At 40.1% G+C, this 17,131-nt stretch overlaps 1 protein-coding gene across 3 annotated transcripts in view; it reads right to left on the bottom strand.

Annotated features, from left to right (window-relative positions):
* The window catches only part of PLPPR5 (phospholipid phosphatase related 5), a 135,490-nt gene that overhangs the window by 27,183 nt on the left and 91,176 nt on the right, over nt 1-17,131 (bottom strand). The window contains exon 5 of one of the 3 annotated variants that reach the window (XM_019957005.2): nt 7,745-7,879. The exons of 1 other annotated variant lie outside the window; for it this stretch is intronic. In XM_019957005.2, coding sequence (XP_019812564.1) covers nt 7,745-7,879 — 135 coding nt within the window. The remainder of the gene's footprint in view (nt 1-7,744; nt 7,880-17,131) is intronic. One more of the 3 variants, XM_019957006.2, reaches the window with a different exon arrangement.

Here is a 17,131-nt window from a genome sequence, read left to right as displayed (position 1 = left end):
GGCGCTCAGCTTTCTTTATAGTCCAACTTTCAAATCCATATATGACTACCGGAAAAACCATAGCTTTGACTGTATGGAGTTCTGTCAGTAAAGTAATGTCTCTGCTTTCTAATATGCTGTCTAGGGTTGTCATATCTTTCTTCCAAGGAGTAAGTGTCTTTTAATTTCATGGCTGCAATCACCATCTGCAGTGATTTTGGAGCCCAAGAAAATGAAGTCTGTCACTGTTTCTATTGTTTCCCTATTTACCATGAAGTGATGGGACCGGATGCCATGGTCTTAGTTTTTTGAATATTGAGTTTAAAGCCAGCATTTTCACTCTCCTCTTTCACTTTTATCATGAGGCTCTTTAGTTCCTCTTCACTTTCTGTCATAATGGTGGTGTCATCTGCATATCCGAGGTTATTAATATTTCTTCTGGCAATCTTGAATCCAACTTGTGCTTCACCCAATCCAGCATTTCTCATGATGTACTCTGCATATAAGTTAAATAAGCAAGGTGACAATATACAGCCTTGATGTATTCCTTTCCCAATTTGGAACCAGTCTGTTGTTCCATGTCCTGTTCTGTTACTTCTTGACCTGCATACAGATTTCTCAGGAGGCAGGTCAGATGGTCTGGTATTCTCATCTCTTTAAAAATCTTCACTTAGATATATATTTTATTGGGGCTTATCAGGTGGTGCTACTGGTAAAGAACCCGCCTGCCAATTCAGGAGACATAAGAAAAGAGGATTTGATCCCTGGGTAGGGAAGATCCCCTGGAGCAGGGCATGGCAACCCACTCCAGTATTGTTGCTTGGAGAATCTCACCAACAGAGGAGCCCTGCAGGCTACAGTCCATGGGGTCACAAAGAGTTGGACACAACTGAAGCAACTAGCATGCATGTATGTATATATTTTATTACATAGGTATATATCTTGAACCGCTATCCTGTATAATTTTTCTTTGCTGTTTACCAATGACATGGACATTTGCAATCTGCTTAACTACTTGAGTTTCCCAGGTGGTACAATGGTAGAATCCACGTGCAAAAAGATCTCCTGGAGAAGGAAGTGACAACCCATTACAGTTTTCTTCCTGGAAAATTCCATGGACTTAGGAGCCTGGTGGGCTATAGTTCATTGGGTTGCAAAGAATCGGACATGACTAAACAGCACACACATAACTACTTGGGAGCTTTTCTTCACTGTATAATGAGGACATCCATTGTAAGAGGGCATCAGCTAAACCACGCCAATGATAACCCTGTATGCGAGACAGCAAAAGAGACACTGATGTATAGAACACTCTTTTGGACTCTGTGGGAGAGGGAGAGGGTGGGATGATTTGTGAGAATGGCACTGAAACATGTATAATATCATATATGAAATGAATCGCCAGTCCAGGTTCGATGCATGATACTGGATGCTTGGGGCTGGTGTACTGGGACGACACAGAGGGATGGTACAGGGAGGGAGGAGGGAGGGGGTTCGGGATGGGGAACACGTGTATACCTGTGGTGGATTCATGTTGATGTATGACAAAACCAATACAATATTGTAAAGTAATTAACCTCCAATTAAAATAAATAAATTTATATTAAAAAATAAATAAAAATTTAAAAAAATAATCAATGACTTAGAGAAGGAGTTTATTTCTTTTTCAGAACCACCTAGGGTATGTATATGGACTGCTCCATGAGCTCATCCAGAACCCAGGTTGTCCAGGAGGATTGGTCATCTTCAAAAATAAAATATTATTCCAGTCACTTATCTTTCCATTTGGTGATAAGGAGTACAGACTGTCCAGCACAAGAGTTTTCAAAGAGATGACCCAGAGGTTGTGGCACCTACCCTTCTGCTTACACTGCATGGGTCTAAACTTGGTTACTAGGTCACACCTAACTGCAGGGCAAGCTGGGGAATAAAGACTACAGATGGACAACCATGAGCATAGTTAAAACTGGAGTGAGAAACTCAGTTATTGAAAGGAAGAAGAGGAGAAGGAATACTGATCATCTATTAGCAGTCTTTGCCACTATAATGATGAAAGTGAAAGTGTTAGTTGCTCAGTCATGTCCGGGCTACCTCTTTGCATGGAACTCTTTCCATGGAATTCTCCAGGCAAGAATACTAGAGTGGGTAGCCATTCCCTTCTCCAGAGTACTTTCCCAACCCCAGGGATTGAACCTGGATCTACTGCCTTGAAGGCAGATTCTTTACCACTGAGCCACGAGGGATACTCAGCTTTAAAAACTGTTGCAAAGAACAAAATTATACTTTGTAAAGCACAGAAGTGGTTTTGTGGAAGCAATTAGTATAGCATTTGGCACATCGTGCATGATCACTAAATGGTCATTGTTCTTTTTATTGTCATCATCATCATCATCATCATCTAGTGTCTCTATCATTTAAATGCTTAAAATCCTTCCACAGTATCATGGATAAGTGCTTATTTAGCTATTCTTGAATCCCTATAGTAAAAAGAAATTTCATTGCTTTTAAGGTGGAAAAGTTATTAACTAACTTCTAGACATTATTTATCTTCCTACACTTCCTTTTCTTTCATCCTCAGGGGGGGCGGCTGAGAGGAGATACCCCACGCCCCTAAGCCCGAGGCCAGGGGCGGCGCTCGGGAGGAGCAACCCACACCCCTAAGCCTGAGGCCAAGGGCAGGGGCGGCGGCGGGGAGAAGCAACCGCAGGACAGAGGCCAGGGGTGGTGGCTGGGAGGACCAACCCCACGTCCAAGGAGCCCTGGCTGCGCGGGCGCAGGAGGGCCTAGAGGAGCTATCCCATACTGAAGGTCAGGAAGGGCGGTGGTGAGGAGATATCCCTCGGTCCAAGGTAAGGAGCAATGGCTGCGCTTTTCTGGAGCAGCCATGAAGAGATACCCCACGCCCAAGGTAAGAGAAACCCAAGTAAGACAGTAGGTGTTGTAAGAGGGCATCAGAGGGCAAACACACTGAAACCATACTCACAGAAAACTAGTCAATCTAATCACACCAGAACCACAGCCTTGTCTAACTCAATGAAACTAAGCCATGCCCATGGGGCAACCCAAGACGGGCAGGTCATGGTGGAGAGATCTGACAGAATGTGGTCCACTGGAGAAGGGAATGGCAAACCACTTCAGTATTCTTGCCTTGAGAACCCCATGAACAGTATGAAAAGGCAAAATGATAGGATACTGAAAGAGGAACTCCCCAGATCAGTAGGTGCCCAATATGCTACTGGAGATCAGTGGAGAAATAACTCCAGAAAGAATGAAGGCATGGAGCCAAAGCAAAAAGAATACCCAGTTGTGGATGTGACTGGTGATAGAAGCAAGGTCTGATGCTGTAAAGAGCAATATTGCACAGGAACCTGAAATGTCAGGTCCATGAATCAAGGCAAATTGGAAGTGGTCAAACAAGAGATGGCAAGAGTGAATGTCGACATTCTAGGAATCAGCAAACTGAAATGGACTAGAATGGGTGAATTTAACTCAGATGACCATTATATCTACTACTGTGGGCAGGAATCCCTCAGAAGAAATGGAGTAACCATCATGGTCAACAAAAGAGTCTGAAATGAAGTACTTGGATGCAATCTCAAAAACGACAGAATGATATCTGTTCATTTCCAAGGCAAACCATTCAATATCACAGTAATCCAAGTCTATGCCCCAACCAGTAATGCTGAAGAAGCTGAAGTTGAATGGTCCTATGAAGACCTACAAGACCTTTCAGAACTAACACCCAAAAAAGATGTCCTTTTCATTTTAGGGGACTGGAATGCAAAAGTAGGAAGTCAAGAAACACCTAGGGTAACAGGCAAATTTGGCCTTGGAATATGGAATGAAGCAGGGCAAAGACTAATAGAGTTTTGCCAAGAAAATGCACTGGTCATAACAAACACCCTCTTCCAACAACACAAGAGAAGACTCTATACATTGACATCACCAGATGGTCAACACCAAAATCAGATTGATTACATTCTTTGCAGCCAAAGATGGTGAAGCTCTATACAGTCAGCAAAAACAAGACCAGGATCTGACTGTGGCTCAGATCATGAACTCCTTATTGCCAAATTCAGACTGAAATTGAAGAAAGTAGGGAAAACCACTAGACCATTCAGGTATGACCTAAATCAAATCCCTTATGACTATACAGTGGAAGTGAGAAATAGATTTAAGGGCCTAGATCTGATAGATAGAGTGCCTGATGAACTATGGAATGAGGTTCGTGACATTGTACAGGAGACAGGGATCAAGACCATTCCCATAGAAAAGAAATGCAAAAAAGCAAAATGGCTGTCTGAGGAGGCCTTACAAATAGCTGTGAAAAGAAGAGAAGCGAAAAGCAAAGGAGAAAAGGAAAGATATAAACATCTGAATACAGAGTTCCAAAGAATATCAAGATGAGATAAGAAAGCCTTCTTCAGCGATCAACGCAAAGAAATAGAGGAAAACAACAGAATGGGAAAGACTAGGGATCTCTTCAAGAAAATCAGAGATACCAAAGGAACATTTCATGCAAAGATGAGCTTGATAAAGGACAGAAATGGTATGGACCTAACAGAAGCAGAAGATATTAAGAAGAGATGGCAAGAATACACAGAAGAACTGTACAAAAAATATCTTCACAACCCAGATAATCACGATGGTGTGATCACTGACCTAGAGCCAGACATCCTGGAATGTGAAGTCAAGTGGGCCTTAGAAAGCATCACTACAAACCAAGCTAGTGGAGGTGATGGAATTCCAGTTGAGCTATTCCAAATCCTGAAAGATGATGCTATGAAGTATTGCACTCAATATGCCAGCAAATTTGGAAAACTCAGCAGTGGCCACAGGACTGGAAAAGCTCAGTTTTCATTCCAATCCCAAAGAAAGGCAATGCAAAGAATGCTCAAACTACCACACAATTGCACTCATCTCACACGTTAGTAAAGTAACGCTCAAAATTCTCCAAGCCAGGCTTCAGCAATATGTGAACTGTGAACTTCCTGATGTTCAAGCTGGTTTTAGAAAAGGCAGAGAAACCAGACATCAAATTGCCAACATCTGCTGGATCATCGAAAAAGCAAGAGAGTTCCAGAAAAACATCTATTTCTGCTTTATTGACTACGCCAAAGCTTTTGACTGTGTGAATCACAATAAACTGTGGACAATTCTTCAAGAGATGGGAATACCAGACCACCTGACCTGCCTCTTGAGAAACCCATATGCAGGTCAGGAAGCAACAGTTAGAACTGGACATGGAACAACAGACTGGTTCCAAATAGGAAAAGGAGTTCGTCAAGGCTGTATATTGTCATCCTGTTTATTTAACTTCTATGCAGAGTACATCATGAGAAACGCTGGACTGGAAGAAACACAAACTGGAATCAAGATTGCCGGGAGAAATATCAATAACCTCAGATAGCAGATGACACCACACTTATGGCAGAAAGTGAAGAGGAACTCAAAAGCCTCTTGATGAAAGTGAAAGTGGAGAGTGAAAAAGTTGGCTTAAAGCTCAACATTCAGAAAACGAAGATCATGGCATCCGGTCCCACCACTGCATGGGAAATAGATGGAGAAATAGTGGAAACAGTGTCAGATTTTATTTTGGGGGGCTCCAAAATCACTATAGATGGTGACTGCAGTCATGAAATTAAAAGACGCTTGCTACGTGGAAGGAAAGTTATGACCAACCTAGACAGTACATTAAAAAGCAGAGACATTACTTTGCCAACAAAGGTCCATCTAGTCAAGGCTATGGTTTTTCCTGTGGTCATGTATGGATGTGAGAGTTGGACTGTGAAGAAGGCTGAGTGCCGAAGAATTGATGCTTTTGAACTGTGGTGTTGGAGAAGACTCTTGAGAGTCCCTTGGACTGCAAGGAGATCCAACCAGTCCATTCTGAAGGAGATTAGCCCTGGGATTTCTTTGGAAGGAATGATGCTAAAGCTGAAACTTAAGCCTCTGATGCTGGGAGGGATTGGGGGCAGGAGGAGAAGGGGACGACATAGGATGAGATGGCTGGATGGCATCATTGACTCGATGGACGTGAATCTCAGTGAACTCTGGGAGTTGGTGATGGACAGGGAAGCCTGGCGTGCTGTGATTCATGGGGTCGCAAAGAGTCGGACACAACTGAGCGACTGATCTGATCTGATCTGAATTGTGATCTCTGAGATCCCATAAAACAAATTGCATCCCTCTGTCATACAACAGTCCTTCAGATATTTATGGGAAGCTATTGCTTCTTTCTTGAGTTTCCTTTTCCTATAAACTTATTATTTTTTAAACAATATTTTTGTTCCTTCCAGTCTCATAATTCATGACTTTGACTCTACTCAGCATCTTAGACACATCTATTTACTCACTTAAAAAAATTTACTGTCAACTTTTATGTTTTAATCAAAGTTCATCTGATAACCATGTCACCAAGGGTAGTACACAGTATACCAAGTTTACCTGAGAAAGCAAACCATCAATCCCTCATTCAGGATATCATTTTCCCTAAGTGGGACTTAAAACTATATTAACTTCTGGCAGTCATATCATGTTGTTGACCCATGCGGAATGGTAGACTCTTAAACCCTCTGAGCGTTTTGCATTTGTGCAGTTAACGTAGACATACCCTGCCCTACAGGAACTTTTTAAAGTCCAAATATGAAATGCTTCCTTTATTTCTAGTTAATTGTTATTTGTACATTTATTGCAATCTTCCAAGAATTTTTAATATTTCATCCAATGTATCAATTATCCCTCACAGATTCACCTGGGGCTTCCCAGGTGAATGACTCAGTGGTAAAGGCTCCACCTGTCAATGTAGGAGCTGCAGGAGACGTGGGTTCGATCCCTGGGTAAGGAAGATCCTCTGGAGTAGGAAATGGCAACCCACCTCTGTATTCTTGCCAGGATAATCCCATGGACTGCAGTTCATGGGGTTGCAAAGAGTCAGACATGACTGAGCATGTATCCTCTATGACCCCTCCACAGATTCATACCATCTAAACCCCAAATTAGCATCTATTAATAACTTCATCTAAGATGTTGATCAAAATCTGGATGTGGACAGGGCTGAGAAGCCATTAGTAACCCTCTGTCACTAAATGAGCAGTCATTTAACCAGTTACATACATGCATGAATGCATCATTGCTTAAGAAATATTAACCTATCTAGCTCACAGAAGTCTCAAGAAAAGTTATTATAACCTGGTTTTTCTGTTCATTGCTATGTTCCATGAGGCCTTGACCTGCTACTCAAAGTGCTACCTCATCAGGCTCCCTTAAGCCCAGCCTGATCCTCAGGGCCTCCCTGATCAGGAAAGCACACTGGTGTTTCCCTGAGGCCAGAACTTTACACACTGAGATTTAACAATATTTATTGAGTCCTGAGTATGTGCCAGTTACACTACACAGATTTTCATATAAATGAAGCATGGAAGAAATGGAATATGTATTATTAAAAATGTATACATTCTCAAGTAAAACTTATATTTTGCCCATGCGTGGGACCACTGTATAACGTTCCTTATCTTAAAGCTATGGCAAATTACAGCACAGTCCATGTACAGACTCAACTTTTAAGCCTGAGAGGTTCCAAGAAATGTTTTCTATGTGATACGCATTTTTCAAAGATGTTCTCTTCAGTGATTAAGTTCTTGCTAAATACCACATTAGACTCTGAGCTTATTTTAGCTAATAAAAAATGTGAAAGAACTCTCAAGAATAATTATTCATTTGCTCTAGAGAACAATCGCACTTTAGAATTTAAATTATGAATCACCTGTACAGATGTTACCTTTTCCAAAGGACTTTCTACTCGAGGAATGCTTATCATTGGCAGCTGTGCCAGGCTATCCGTGTGTGTATGCTCATTTTCTGGTTGTCTTCCTTTGAAATTATTTACCACACATACAACCTACAATTTCAGGAAAAAATACAATTAAAACATAGCCATGCTCCCTATAAACATGATCTTTGTGAGCAGCCTGATTAATCATAGTAATAAAGTATTGGCATGACTTAAATACTACATGTCTATAACTTTACATTCAAATTTATCTTGTAGTCCAGTGCAAGTGTGTTCAAGAGTATTCATCAATTAATATGTAGCTCAGTTAATAATGACAATGCTATTATTCCAAAATTTTCATTAAATTAGGTTATAGTCAATGCTCAAACTGATAAAAATAACACCATAACCTTATAAAAATTCATAGCAAGCTAACCTTTCCTTAATGTGGCTAACCTACAACTTAATTTAAATGCTAATTATATCCCATTGCTTCAAGATCATTACATTCATAATACACCTACTATGATTGGCACTTTCTAATTTAGTAGCATCATTAACCCTAGTTTATTGTCTATTATCACATCCCATATATATTTGGCATTTCAACAACAGCTTACCGTGGCTACCACTAAAATAGAAGACCTTTTACACAAAGCAAACTGACCCTTGTTTCAATTGATTATATCCCATACTAAACCAGAATTTCTCATATTCTACTGTACACGAAAATAAAGTTCTGGTACTTAAAAAAAAAAGACGTTCCTAAGCGTCTCCTAAAAATTCTGCTTTCATAGATAGAAGGATAAGGTTTAGGAGTTGCCACTTTTAAAAGGCATTTCTAAAGCTTCTGATGTAGGTGGATCAAATTTCAAGAATTAGTGATTTAAATAATACAGGAAAATTAGTTGCTTATATTGCTTATACTGAACTAGTAGGTAAGATATTCTTGAGCCTTCTTTTTCTGAGTTTTATATTCTATTATCAAACTGAAATACAGAATTTACTTGTAGCTAGTTTATAACTTAACATTCATTTAATAAATAAATGCTTAATATACTATCACAGGTTTACACTGTATATTTTCCACAGATCACACTGGAAAGTGTAGGGCTCATTATTGAATATTTTCAAAGGTCAATACATCTTGATTGTTCTCCAGCTTTTAAATTAAATTTTGAAATCTGCAAAATAACACACACTATTAAACTTTATCTCAGAAAAAATTTCCTTGCAAATGGATATATACTTATTACCTTTCAATTCTTTGAATAATTACAGATCAGAAGCACAGATCAAAGCCTAATAACTTAATACTCAATTTCATCACTACCATCAAGATCTTTAGAGTAAAGTCATGGCAAAGATTTGGAAATGGGTACCTGATAAACATTCTATCAAATGATGAGCCTGCAAAGGACTAATAGACAGTAACTGACCTAAAGTAGAGGTCAGCAAATTTTGTCTGTAATGAGTAGATAGGACATATTTTTGGCTTTGCGGGTATACAATCTCTGCAGCAAGTATTCAGCTCTGCCATTTTGGTGTGGAAGCAGCAAAGGATATAATCAAGAATTTGAGCCAACAACAATATAACAAACAGCAGTTTCATACCCATTTCATGAAATATACATACACACACATTTTCTTTGCATTAATATTATGCATGCTAAGTCACTTCAGTTATGTCCAACTCTTTGTGACCCTATGGACTGTAGCCTACTAGGCTCATCTGTCCATGGGATTCTCTAGGCAAGAATACTTGAGTTGGCTGCCATGCCCTCCTCCAGGGGATCTTTCCAATCCAGGGATCAAACCCTCGTCTCTTATGCCTCCTAAATTAGCAAGTGGGTTCTTTACCACTATGGCCACCTGGGAAGCACCATTAATATTATATAAATTTATGGAAAATCAGCAGGTGAAAAAAAACTGCTACAAATTCTTCTGAATTAAAATTTGCTGAAATAACTATATACACAGACAAATGGAAGTCATTAGATGAAGAACAGATTTAATAGTGGCTACTGAAATTAGTATAATTGCTTTTTATACTAATTTTGGTTCAGAAAACTCTGAAAGATATTACCAGTTATCTCTTTGCCTTAATTGAGGGTCAGGACAACACCACTGAAGCAGCTAAGAATTCACATGTGAAATATTTAAATGCCTAACACATAGCAGATATTCATTAAAGCATCTATTAACATAATGATTACTCTTCATTACTGTTATTATTTAAATTATAAGGAAGGAAATTATCATACCTTTCTTAGAATCATATTCAAATATTTAGTAAGTCTTGTCTGGTAACATTCACAAATATGAAATTGACTTCCTATTAGAAAAATGCTCATAGGAAATAGCAATAGACATGGTTTTTGAGGCTGAGTCTGCATGTTCTGTTCTTGGACAGTCCTCTGGGTCTCAGTTTTCTCAATTTGAAAGTGAAGAGGTTGTGACAGATCAGCAAGGTCAGTTCCATTTCTTTGGTTGTCAAAGGTATGAAAAATTCAACAAACGTTCAAAATAAAACCCAAGATGTGCCCGTCTTCTGACCCTACTCCAAACCTTGATCCTTTTCTGGATCCTCTCAGGGAAAGGTAATTCCCCCTCATCCCCAAATGCAGTTGCATGTGGCTGAAAGCTTGAACACCTCTTGTACTCAACCAGTCATTCAATTTGTTCAATTCTTCCTCCTAAAGATTTTGATTTCTTATATCTGCCTTGTTCTATCTCGAACACCAACTCCAAAGACTAAGCAATCATCATTACTTGCCTGAATTCCTGCATGGCCTTCTCAAGACTAAATCCAATCTTGACTCCCTCCAATCCCTCTCTACAAAGAAGTGAGAATGGTCTTTCCAAAATGCAAATTTTATCATGTCGACCTCCTTAAAACTATTTTGTGGCTTGGCTTCTCATTCCTCTCAAAATGTAAACTCAGGTCCACCTTTCAGCCTTCTTTCTCTATTTTGCAAACACCTTCTGTTTCCTTTCACTTCCTTTTGTTTGGAATACTCATCTCCACTGTCTTTGGGCATCATATCTCATTCATCTGTGATATCTCATCTCTGCATCACTGCCTTATTAGTCTTCCTTGATCCCAGGCTGTTTTTATTTGCTGGCAAGGACCTATGATTCTTTTCTCTGAAATACCTATCTCTATATGAAATTATATATCTGCAAGCATAGCATTCTGGTTGATGTGATTCTCTTCCAAGGTTATCATCTCCATGGAAGCAGACATGCTTCTTTTTCTGATCACTATTCTATTCTCAGTGCCAGGTGAATGAACAGATTAATAAATGAGCATGAATCCAGGATAAAAATTCTCAAATTTTCTGATGTTCCTATATAATTGAAAGTGACTTTCTTTAGAAACATTCTATTTTTACATTAGTGGTTTCCGTGAGTATAATTCTACTCTCTCTTCCAAAAAATAACACTAGTAATAAGTCACCATTACATATACATTTTTGTTTTCTTTTTCCAGTAGTGATAATAAATTAATCTGATCCATTTGTGATCAGTTTGCCTCTTCCTTGTGGCAAATAAAACATCTCTGCTGTATGGGGTTACGTTCATGGGCTTTGGGGTCAACCAGGCCTGGGGCTTAATCCTGGGTTCTTTTATTTACTAATTCTGTGAGCCTAGGCAAATTATTTAATATAACTAGATCTGTCTGCTTTATCTGCAAAACTAGGACAATAATAATTGGGTCTCACCGTGCGTGAAGATTAATTGAGTTAATGCAGTAAAGAATACTCAAATAACTCTTTATTATTACTATTAGGAAAATGCATGATAACCTGACAAGCTCTTGCTTTGGTCAGTAAACTTGAATTATCCTGCCTGACACTGTAATATCCATCTTTCTTGCAAGTACTTTGAGGTGTCCATTTTTATAAAATAATATGAATCAATCTACAATAATAAAGTCATCAAAGGTGAAGAGTATGGTATCCATAGCCTTCTCTGTACCATGCAATTGACTGACCTGACTACATATGTGATTTCACTTAACCCTCAAAAGAGCTCTGGGAAATAAATAAAACAGTTCATTCATTCATTCATCAAATATCTCCTGAGAACTTCCTATATAACACTGGGAATATACAGTGATGAAAACAAACACCATCTCTGTAAGTGGTTTACATTCTAGAGGGTTTGAGAGCAAAAGACAAAACTCAAAATCGTGCAGAGGAGAAAAGTGAATAGGAAATGAGGAAAGGAGTCCGGGGGAGAGGTAATCACTTTAAATACAGTTCAGGGGAGGCCACACTTTAGGAATAATAAGGAGCTACGTGGGATGGTCAATATCACATTGAGGAAAACTGGCAAAAAAGTGGCAACAGCAGGATTCAATCTAGGTTTTTCTGACTCCCACACCTGTTTTGTTCTCTAAAATATACACAGGAGCATTCCAGCAGAGGCAATGTGCAGGCTGGACAGAGTGTGTGAGAGAGGAAGAAAACTGACTGGATTCCAAGTGTGGGATTTCCACTGTAAAAAAAAGGGAAACATAAACTTGACCAGGAAGAGTGCAGCCAGATTCTGGAGGATCCCAGGAGCCCAATGGAAGTGTCTGATTTAATCCAGCACGAAAGCCGCTTGGTTTTCTGTTTGTTTTATTAGCAATGAATTATATTATCATGTGTATGAAGCAGCATGCAAGGCATTTGGAGGAGAGTCTAAAGTGAGAAGGTAGCTAGGAACCGATAGATATAGAAGAGGTAAGCAGTTAGATCTCTACAATCAAGAAGTGATGATCAGAACAGCAAAGAAATAAGACATGGGAGAAAGATTCTGTAGTGGAAACGAGCTTCAACTAGATGAATCACTGGGTGTGGGGATGGATGAGGGAGGAGAGTGAGTCAAAGGCATATGCTAGACATTGGATGTGGGTGACAGGGGACACAAATGCCTTGAACCGACATACAATGGCTTGGAGTAGGTTAGTGTTAATTTTATCTTGGAATCATCTTAGTGATCTGCACACACTGCAGAATAATTGAAAACACTCCAAGATATTGCAAGCCAGAGCTGTAGTCACTGCTTGAAATAAATATTCTACTTAGTTGCCCAAATAAGAAACTCGAAAATCATCATAGATTGTTGTCCACTTCATCCTCATCAATTCCACTGTTTCATCAACTTCCAAACCATCCCACCTCCAGCCAGCTTCCTCTCCCTCTGTGCAATCAGAGGCCCATCCACCACTTCCCTGGATCTGCATAACTTGTCTCTATCCTCACCTGGAACTTTATTTTCCAGAAAACATATTTTTAAAGCACAAATCTTATCACAGAGTAAAAGCGTCTGAAAGTAAACAATCTCTCATTTGTAAAATTATCTCAGTCATCCGTGTGGCCATGCACTGAACATACACACCATTTCGTTTACACATTATCAATCTGTATAACAATCCTTCAAGGAGACTATAACCTTATTTAACTCCTTATTGCCAAATTTAGACTTAAATTGAAGAAAGTAGGGAAAACCACTAGCCCATTCAGGTATGACCTAAATCAAATCCCTTATGACTACACAGTGGAAGTGAGAAACAGATGTAAGGGACTAGATCTAACAGACAGAGTGCCTGATGAACTATGGACGGAGGTTCGTGAAACTGTACAGGAGATAGGGATTAAGACCATCCCCATGGAAAACAAATGCAAAAAAAGAAACATGGCTGTCTGGGGAGGTCTTACAAATAGCTGTGAAAAGAAGAGAAGTGAAAAGCAAAGGAGAAAAATAAAGATATAAACATCTGAATGCAGAGTTCCAAAGAATAGCAAGGAGAGATAAGAAAGCCTTCTTCAGTGATCAATGCAAAGAAATAGAGGAAAACAACAGAATGGGAAAGACTAGGGATCTCTTCAAGAAAATCAGAGATACCAAAGGAACATTTCATGCAAAGATGAGCTCGATAAAGGACAGAAATGGTGTGGACCTAACAGAAGCAGAAGATATTAAGAAGAGGTGGCAAGAATACACAGAAGAACTGTACAAAAAAGATCTTCAAGATCAAGATAATCACGGTGGTGTGATCACTCACCTAGAGCCAGACATCCTGGAATGTAAAGTCAAGTGGGCCTTAGAAAGCATCACTATGAACAAAGCTAGTGGAGGTGATGGAATTCTAGTTGAGCTATTCCAAATCCTGAAAGATGATGCTATGAAAGTGCTGCACTCAATATGCCAGCAAATTGGGAAAACTCAGCAGTGGCCACAGGACTGGAAAAGGTCAGTTTTCATTCCATTCCCAAAGAAAGGCAATGCCAAAGAATGCTCAAATTACCGCACAATTGCACTCATCTCACACACTAGTAAAGCAATGCTCAAAATTCTCCAAGCCAGGCTTCAGCAATATGTGAACTGTAAACTTCCAGATGTATAAGCTGGTTTTAGAAAAGGCAAGGAACCAGAGATCAAATTGCCAACATCCGCTGGATCATCGCAAAAGCAAGAGAGTTCCAGAAAAACATCTCTGCTTTATTGACTATGCCAAAGCCTTTGACTGTGTGGATCACAATAAACTGTGGGAAATTCTGAAAGAGATGGGTATACCAGACCACCTGACCTGCCTCTTGAGAAACCTATATGCGGGTCAGGAAGCAACAGTTAGAACTGGACATGGAACAACAGACTGGTTCCAAATAGGAAAAGGAGTACGTCAAGGCTGTATATTGTCACCCTGCTTATTTAACTTCTATGCAGAGTACATCATGAGAAACCCTGGGCTGGAAGAAGCACAAGCTGGAATCAAGATTGCTGGGAGAAATATCAATAACCTCAGATATGCAGATGACACCACACTTATGGCAGAAAGTGAAGAGGAACTCAAAAGCCTCTGGATGAAAGTGAAAGAGGAGAGTGAAAAAGTTGGCTTAAAGCTCAACATTCAGAAAACGAAGATCATGGCATCTGGTCCCGTCACTTCATGGGAAATAGATGGGGAAACAGTGGAAACTGTCAGATTTTATTTTTTGGGGCTCCAAAATCACTGCAGATGGTGACTGCAGCCATGAAATTAAAAGATCCTTACTCCTTGGAAGGAAGGTTATGACCAACCCAGACAGCATATTAAAAAGCAGACACATTACTTTGCCAACAAACGGTCCATCTAGTCATGGCTATGGTTTTTCCAGTGGTCGTGTATGGATGTGAGAGTTGGACTGTGAAGACAGCTGAGCATCGAAGAATTGATACTTTTGAACTGTGGTGTCGGAGAAAACTCTTGAGAGTCCCTTGGACTGCAAGGAGATCCAACCAGTCCATTCTAAAGGAGTTGGTCCTCGGTGTTCATTGGAAGGACTGATGCTGAAGCTGAAACGCCAATACTTTGGCCACCTCATGCGAAGAGTTGACTCACTGGAAAAGACCCTGATGCTGGGAGGGATTGGGGGCAGGAGGAGACAGGGATGACAGAGAATGAGATGGCTGGATGGCATCACCAACTCGATGGACATGAGTGTGGGTAAACTCTGGGAGTTGGTGATGGACAGGGAGGCCTCGCGTGCTGCAGTTCATGGGGTTGCAAAGAGTCGGACACGACGAAGCGACTGAACTGAACTGAACTGAACCTTTTTTAAAGAGGAAGAAACTGAGGTTAGGTAAATTGCTTAAGGGCACAAATTGAGTAGATAGTGAGGATGAGATTCAACCAGACTTTTTCTCTGTTTCAACTGTCTGGGAGCTGACAGAGGCTGCCAAATCACCTACATTTTTAGGCAAGAGCCCAAATTACTGTCATAGCACACAAGGCTCAGGGTGTCCCCTGTGTGCTTCTTCATTCCCCTTCTTGTCACCCATCTTGGACGACTGGTATCATTTCTGGGTGCCAGATGCACACTGTGCCTTCGGCCTAGAATACATTAGGGGCTTCATACATGCTTATTTTATGATACGCTTCATATTGCCAGTGCACTGTGCTCTCTGCCCTTCATTCCTTATGCCCCAAGCTACACCTTTCTGCTTTACAAACTCTTCAAGTTTATATATTGTCTCTTCTTTCTGATTTGTCCCTAATTCAAACAGAGTAGATCTCTTGAGTATATGTACCATACATCTACCATTACGTTCATCCTCTATAGAACTCTTCATGTCCATCTCGTCCCACCTGACTGCAATCTATTTAAGTACCTGGATTGTATCCTTTTCATGTACTTATTCCCAGTGCCAAGCACAATGCCTGGATTAGAGTAGGGTCTCAGTAAATGTTTGTTTCATGAAAGAAGAAAAGGAGGGAATGTTTGAGGGAATAGACTGGCCATTACTGTCTGACTCCAGAAACAGATTCCCAGAGAAGCCAAGTCATATTTATGACCCCTTTGCAGGCCGCTTTAACAAGCACTATTGTCAGATGTAACTGCGTTTCAGCTCCATGGGTCTGGAACATCTTTGCTGGCACCTCATCTTCTCCTCCTATGGGTTTAGGAGGAGACCATTGTATAAAGCAAAACATACTTTTACACTGACACAGTAAAATCAGAAACACTATTTTTATGCATAAAAGCTTGTTTAGCCATTACATGGTTAAAGCACTTCCATATGACCTTTTTATAAGGTCCTTTCCCTGGATGCATGGGAATGGTTGAAGGGCCCTATGGAAGGTTCTGAATATGTGCAGTAAGAGAGTCTTGAGCTCAAGGGGGACCCCTAGTCCAATTCATCATTCCCCACATGGTTCTCAGACGAGGAAGCGAAAGGAAGATATGAGTGCTCTAGGCTTAACCTTGCAAGGTATCACAATGTTCACTGGCAGTCAAGGGAAGATGGCCACAGCCACAGGAGGAGATGAAGCCTGATGAAATACCAGCCAAGATGTTCCAGACCCACGGACTAAAAATTCAGTTACGTCTGACGCTAGTGCTTTGATGCTTCAACTTTTGGCATGCTGTTTGCTGTGCCTATGATTATTTTCTTAGGATTTATGTGAAGCATTTTTTTTGTTTGTTTTATAAAAAGTTAGCCTGTTTCAACTGTCTTAAGTGAAAGCAAGGGAAAGGTTTGGGGCCATGCTTGGGCCCCTGTTTGCATGAGGCTACAGGATATCTCTGGGGGTAGGGAAGGTAAGCCTAAGTTTCCAAGGGACCTTGGACACAGCAAGGAAAGGCATCAGAAAGAAAAATAGAAAACGGTCTAGAAAGGGATCAGGATATAGTCACTACTTTTACCACAAGAAGTCTAGAAGAAATAACCTATATAAAATGCCCGGCACATACAGTGTGCAAATCATTGGTAGCTGGAAAAGTCTGTATAAGCTTTAACGTACTGTTATAAACTAGTGAAAAGAAGCTGAAGAAAGAAAGTTACTCCTGAGAAACAATTTAAATGTAATTAAAATATAAACTGTTTCTTGCAATGTGTCAATGC

The sequence above is a fragment of the Bos indicus genome, chromosome 3 (assembly GCF_029378745.1).
Source record: "Bos indicus isolate NIAB-ARS_2022 breed Sahiwal x Tharparkar chromosome 3, NIAB-ARS_B.indTharparkar_mat_pri_1.0, whole genome shotgun sequence".
In the NCBI taxonomy this organism is placed as follows: Eukaryota; Metazoa; Chordata; class Mammalia; order Artiodactyla; family Bovidae; genus Bos; species Bos indicus.
The sequence above is the reverse complement of the archived record's forward strand: the minus strand, read 5'-3'. Positions and strand labels throughout refer to the sequence as shown.